This window comes from Cololabis saira, chromosome 1 (genome assembly GCF_033807715.1).
Source record: "Cololabis saira isolate AMF1-May2022 chromosome 1, fColSai1.1, whole genome shotgun sequence".
NCBI lineage: Eukaryota > Metazoa > Chordata > Actinopteri > Beloniformes > Belonidae > Cololabis > Cololabis saira.
In genome coordinates this window covers 3,526,126-3,532,052 of record NC_084587.1, presented here as the reverse complement: position 1 = coordinate 3,532,052, position 5,927 = coordinate 3,526,126, and the positions used below count along the sequence as shown (strand labels likewise).

The following is a 5,927-nucleotide window of genomic DNA, read 5'->3' as shown; positions in this document are numbered from 1 at the left end:
TAACAGACGTCCAGCTACACAGACTGGAACAGATACAGATATATCTACACATACATAATAAACAGCCTTATTCCAGCTTATGTTAGTATGTTATGTGTATGTATGTGCACGTTTGTCTGTACATGTGAACCCAAGCAACACTAAAGTAAATTCCTCCACAACCATGTGACACCCTGATGACATCATTCAGGAAGTGACTCATTTTTACTTCATATTTCTCAGATAAATAATGAAATGTGCTGATTTCTACCTGAGGTTGTTTTTGACTTTTTCACTTCACTTTTTAGCAGAAGCTGCACCAACTTCACAGTCACTGTCATTATTGCCACCAACCAAAGTCAGTTAGAATAATTCATGTTATTATAGAAACTCGTGCCTAGATAAGAAGAGTTGCCCAAACTAAAGGAACCCGTAACTCTGGAAGAGTCTGTGAGATCCTGCAGATAAGACCAGCGTCTCCCGGAGGAGGATTCAGAGAGGACAAACCGGCCGGGGGAGCAGGAATAAACCTTTTAGTCGTCCCCGGGAGCCCGACGCCACCAGAAGAGGAGCAGCTTCCCATCTTCAGACGACGTGGGACCGACCCGACCCGGTAAGGACCCGGTAAGAACCCAACGAACCCTTCGTTTTCATTCATCTCCTTGACCCTGACGGATGCTCGCTGTGGGATTTCAGGCTTCATTTTTTGTGAATTGTCACTGATAAGTTGGACTATTGGCCGTACAGACAGAATGTCCAGGTGTATGAGTCGTTTTTACTTGTTTTAGGGGGTTAAAGTGACTCTTAGTTGATATTTTGGAGTGAAACCTCACGTGCAGCCGAGAGCAGACGAGTATCAGCCGTTTCCTCCCCTGGTTGGACTGGACGGGCTGGTCTGACGGCATGTCTGAACATGTCACACAGAGGTCACCTGTCAACACTAGAGATGCAACGATCAGGATTTTGAGGGCGTGAAATCCATAAATTCTTCAATATTGTTGTCTCTATTGTTGTGCGAAGGCCCTATTGTATCTGTAGGAATTTTTCTCGGTTTTATTTTCCTTCTTCTGACGAAATGAGGGCCTTTTTCCCCCCTAAACGTGCCCCAAAAGTCACCAAATTTTGAACGCAAGTCAGGCCTGGCGAAAAATTTGATATTTAATGGTTTGCATGACTGGGCGTGGCCTAATGGCTCAACAGCGCCCCCTAGAAAATTTGTGCCTCAAGCCCCACAATACGGTTTGACGTACATGCATGAAAATTGGTACACACCTGTATCATGTTGCAACGTAAAGAAAAGTCTCTTGGCGCCATGGCCCAAACCCAACAGGAAGTCGGCCATTTTGAAATAATGTAATTTTGGCGAAATTTATGCCATTCCTTCGGCCGTTAATACGGCCCGAACCATAACGTGCACCCAGGTGTGTTATACATCAAAATGTGTGTCTCGATCCTGCGACGATGGGCGTTACTTTTCTCAGTCAAAAGCTTTACCGTGGCAACGATAGACACCAAAAAGCGTGCCCATCCCTTCTTCTGATTGGTCCATATTTTATAGTTCCTACTTTCAGCCATAACTTTTGAATGGTCTGACAGAAAGACTCGTGGGTGGTGTCGTCGGACTCGGTTTGGAACATAATTTATTGAACATAATTGGTGCAAATTAGCCCCGCCCCTTCTCCTGATTGGTCGATATTTGATAGTCCCTATTTTCTGCCATAACTTTTGAATGGTTTGACAAAAAGAGTCATGGTGGTGTCATCGGACTTAGTTTTGAATCCTTGACCTTTATTGGTGAAAATTGCACGCGCTAGGGCCTGTTCATCTTTAATTCCTCTTTAATTCAGAATTTAAATTCAATCTGATTTAAAATGATGAAAAATTACCATGTAAACACCTAATTCCGAATGAAAATTGTCATTCCGAATTAAACTTAATTCCGAAGTAAGTGGCTGGTTTATTCCAATTTTAAATCCGAATAGAATAATTCCGCGATCTTGTATCCACTCATTCCTCTTTAAATTAATTCCGGTCTTTCTTTCTGCTCGTTCCCTCGCCCGTCTGTCTCCATGATGCTTATATTCCGCGCTGGGCTTGTTTTCCAAACAACTCAGCTCAGTCAGGTTCACATCTATGTTGTGGAACCGCTGGCGTTCATGTCTCTACACTTGTGCCTGACACTGTTTTCTTTTTGTGTCACTGTTGTTTTGAAGTCTTCTGTATTGTGGTTTTTGTTGTCTTTTATATCGTAGGTTGTTGTCTTTTATATTGTGTATGTTATATGTATAATTTTTTATGGGACTATGGACCTCTTCTCGAGATGTGTCTCTAATAAAGTGTGAATTGAATTGAATTGGCCGATACCGATCGGTGCATCTCTAGTCAACACGTGTTCCTCGTTTTCAATTCAATTTGAAAGCGAGGCCAGCACACAGCTCCCGAGGCTCCGGCCTGCAAACATGCACAAAAGAGAAAAAAGGGGGGCCAGCACAAGAAACTACAGGAACGATGGACAAAAATGATAGCTATGAGATATTTATAATAAATAAAAATGAAAAAGGAGAAGAGAGGAAGGGAAGAGGAGAGGAGAAGAAGGGTGAGAGGCACCGCCCAGCGGATCATGTCGGTCCCCCCTGCAGCATAGGCCTATAACAGCATATCTACCACCAAGCTATATTTGAGACTAACTATTATAGTCTTGTTCTATAGCTGCAACTATGTTTATGTCTATGTTTCAGGAGACATGAGTGCGTTGGTGGAGGCGGCGGCGGGACTGGCCCTGGGAGCCGCGGCAGGGTGCATGCTGGGAGCCACGGAGGACCCGGTGGACGCCACGCTGGCGGCCATGACGGCCAGCGGCCCGCTGAAGCCGGTCCTGGAGGAGGTCCGGGCCGTGGGGCCCCTGGGCCTGGGCACCCTGATGGGGGCCACGGCGCTGACGGCTGCCATGACGTCGGTCATCGTCGGCGTGGTGCTGGCGGCGGTGGTGGCGGCGGCGTTCGTGGCCACGGGGAGCTGCGGCCCGGCGCCCCGGCGCTCGGCAGGCTTGTGGGTGTCCGCCGGCCTCGCCGGCGCCGTCGGGACCGCGCTCGCCGGAGCCGGGTTCGGGATGGCGGTGGAGTCGGTGGTGCAGAACCACGGCATGCTGGGACTCCTCTGGGCTCTGGGCGTCTTCACCGCGCTGAAGACGCCGCTCAGCTTCGTGCTGGCGGCGCTGTGGCGACGCGGCGAGGCCCGGTGCACCCTGGGACGCCACGCCGAGCGGGAGCAGGTCGAGGCCGCAGAGTGGCAGCTGAGGCAGCGGACGACCCTGCAGGTGCAAGATTTTATATCGAACATGCATGATAAAAAACAGAACAAAAAAGTAAAAAAAATATATATATATATATATATATATATATATATATATATATATATACAGCACTTATATAGTTATATAATAATAGTTCACGGACCCACCAACATGCTCCAAACGGAGTAGGAATGAAGTAACCACTACGGTGGCCGACAAGGGCCAAACGCACTGCAACGGCCTAATGCGTCTCAGTTAAGGAAAACGGCTTCAAGTACAGAAACGATTCAAATTCACAAACTCAAAATGAGGTACAAAAAGAGGAACGTGGTGCAAATGAAAAAACATGCTGCAAAAAACAAAGACAGATGCAGCATCATCAAACGCGCTGCAAATAGAGAAACGATGCAAATATAATATATAAAACATCGCATATAAATATAGTCAGATAAAAATCACATTACCGTTCCCGCTGTATGTTTAAACCATGGACGTAAACACTGTGGTTCAGTCAGCTGCGCCCCCTGCAGGTTTGGAGCACATCCGGTTGTAGTGACCGGTTATGAAGCGTTTCTCTTTTGAAGATGGTTTCTTGTTTTATATGGTTTTGTGCTTTGCATCGTTTCTCTATTTGCAGCGCGTTTGATGATGCTGCATTTGTCTGTTTTTTGCAGCACGTTTTTTCATTTGCACAACGTTCCTCTTTTTGTACCTCGTTTTAAGTTTTTGAATTTGAATCGTTTCTGTACTTGAAGCCGTTTTCCTTAACTGAGACGCATTAGGCCGTTGCAGTGCGTTTGGCCCTTGTCGGGCACCGTAAACCACTTATCCAGTCCTACCCCTGAATCTTACATACATTCTTACATATAACAAGAGTTTCAATAAACTTACTTATAAAACACCCATACTTTAATAACTATTAAATGCAGTGATATAATACTCAATTATATGTATAAAAATATAGTCAAAAACAAAACAAATCAAGGCAAACAAAAGAAAACAAAACAAACGCCCAGCATTTAGTTGTGCTACTATGTATGTATGTAATAATGGAAGTAATTATAATACATAGTATTACATTATCATTACTTTACTATAATACTACAATATAATAGAGAACAATAGACAGCAATGGTATAACAATATACTTGAATAACTATATAAGAGTAGATATGCTATATACACTGGTTCATCTATTTACCTCCAATTATATACATAAAATTACTATAAATCTATATATCCACATATCTACATATACTGTAACTATAAATCAGTATATATTAATAGAGATATAGATATATAAATACTGTACGTATAATACAACTCAATATATCCATATACTACCTACATATAACATATCTATATCCATAATATACATCTATATATCTACATATATTAATAAATGTACATACCTACATGTTTATTCACATCTGTATTTTGTATAGAATGTTTCTTTGTATCTTTTTTTAAATGGTGTTTTGACTTTGTTTTAACTCCACAGTTTCACTCCGTAGGTCGACATACAGAAACTCTTCAGTGTTTGTGCGTCTGTTGAGAAATTTAAAATTAAACTGAGCCCTGAGGTCGTAGCCTCCCTCTCTTTTAAAACATATCTCCTGTATTATGTCCCGGCAGGTTGAGCGGAGGATGGTGGCGCTGGAGGCCGGCGGCGCCGCGGGGGGGGCGGCGGAGGAGCGGGTGGCGTGGGCCGCCGAGCAGAAGCTGCGGGTGGAGATGGAGACGAGGAAGACGAGGAGCGAGGAGGCCGCCGTGGAGCAGCGCACCGCCCGGGACTGGGTCCGCGCCGTGGTGACCCGCTACGTCGACCTCCTGGCCTTCTCCGGGGTGCCGATGACGCTGGTCGCCGTGGCGACGGCGGGCCTGGGCCTGGCCGGCTACGGCGGCCACCAGGCGGCGCTCATCGCGCTGCTGGTCCTGGTCGTCGCCATCGCGTACCTGCTGATGTCGTCCTCCGACTTCCAGTTCTGGATGCTGGTGGGCGTCATGGCGATGATCGTGAGCTTCGTGGTCGCCATGCTGACGCTGCACGCCGGGCAGCAGGCCGTGGAGGCCGCCCGGAAGCTGCGGGAGGCCGGGCGGGGTCAGACCCGGGAGAGCGTCGGCGGCCGCATGGACCTGCAGTCCTCGCTGGAGGCCCTGAGTGCCACGGTGTTCGTGGCGAGGATGTGCCAGCTGGGGCTGGGCGCCGCCGTCGGCGGGGCGCTGGCGCGGCGGGCGGCCGGGCGGGTGGAGGTGACGGCAGGGGCCGCGGCGGTGGCAGGGCTGCTGCTGGCGGCGGTGGAGGTCCTGGCCCCGGCTCTGGGGGACGGGGGCCGCGCCGGGGCCCTGCTGGGGGTGGTGGGCGCCGCCGGGGTGTCGGTGGGGGCGGCGCTCTCCGCGGCGCCGGAGGGGCAGCCCGTCTCCTGGCCGGGGACGGCGGGAAGGGTGGCCGGGGTGGTGGCGGGGGCGCTGGCGGCGGGGCGGTGGCATGCCGTCAACATCGGGCTGCAGCTGCCCGTCGCCTACGTGTTCGCCAGGATCGACCCGGTCTGACTCTGGTTTTATAGGGCTGAGTCGTCTTGACGTCATCACTTGGCGGAGCCACCATGTTGGAAGCTACCTTAGCTGCTCTTCGTACCACCCTCGCACTGTGTAC

General features: G+C 48.7%; 2 protein-coding genes across 3 annotated transcripts in view; both read left to right on the top strand.

Moving 5' to 3' along the window:
• The first annotated feature begins 276 nt into the window (after nucleotides 1-276).
• Nucleotides 277-5,921, top strand: LOC133450440 (uncharacterized). Of its 2 annotated transcripts, none has more exons than XM_061729083.1 (3): nucleotides 277-592; nucleotides 2,718-3,295; nucleotides 4,907-5,921. In XM_061729083.1, the coding sequence occupies exons 2-3, from the start codon at nucleotides 2,723-2,725 to the stop codon at nucleotides 5,822-5,824; spliced, it is 1,491 nt and encodes a 496-aa protein (XP_061585067.1). In that variant the 5' UTR covers nucleotides 277-592; nucleotides 2,718-2,722; the 3' UTR covers nucleotides 5,825-5,921. The 2 variants fall into 2 exon arrangements, with proteins under 2 accessions (XP_061585067.1, XP_061585059.1); XM_061729075.1 differs by having other exon boundaries at nucleotides 278-603.
• The window catches only part of LOC133449830 (DNA polymerase subunit gamma-2, mitochondrial-like), a 10,545-nt gene continuing 10,495 nt past the window's right edge, over nucleotides 5,878-5,927 (top strand). The window contains exon 1 of the mRNA XM_061728795.1: nucleotides 5,878-5,923. Coding sequence (XP_061584779.1) covers nucleotides 5,878-5,923 — 46 coding nt within the window. The remainder of the gene's footprint in view (nucleotides 5,924-5,927) is intronic.

Excerpts from the sequence above, each read along its gene's own strand:
- LOC133450440 (XM_061729083.1), top strand. The coding sequence starts at position 2,723 with ATGAGTGCGTTGGTGGAGGCGGCGGCGGGACTGGCCCTGGGAGCCGCG. Across the intron at positions 3,296-4,906 it reads GGCAGCGGACGACCCTGCAG|GTTGAGCGGAGGATGGTGGC; the intron begins GTGCAAGATTTT and ends ATGTCCCGGCAG.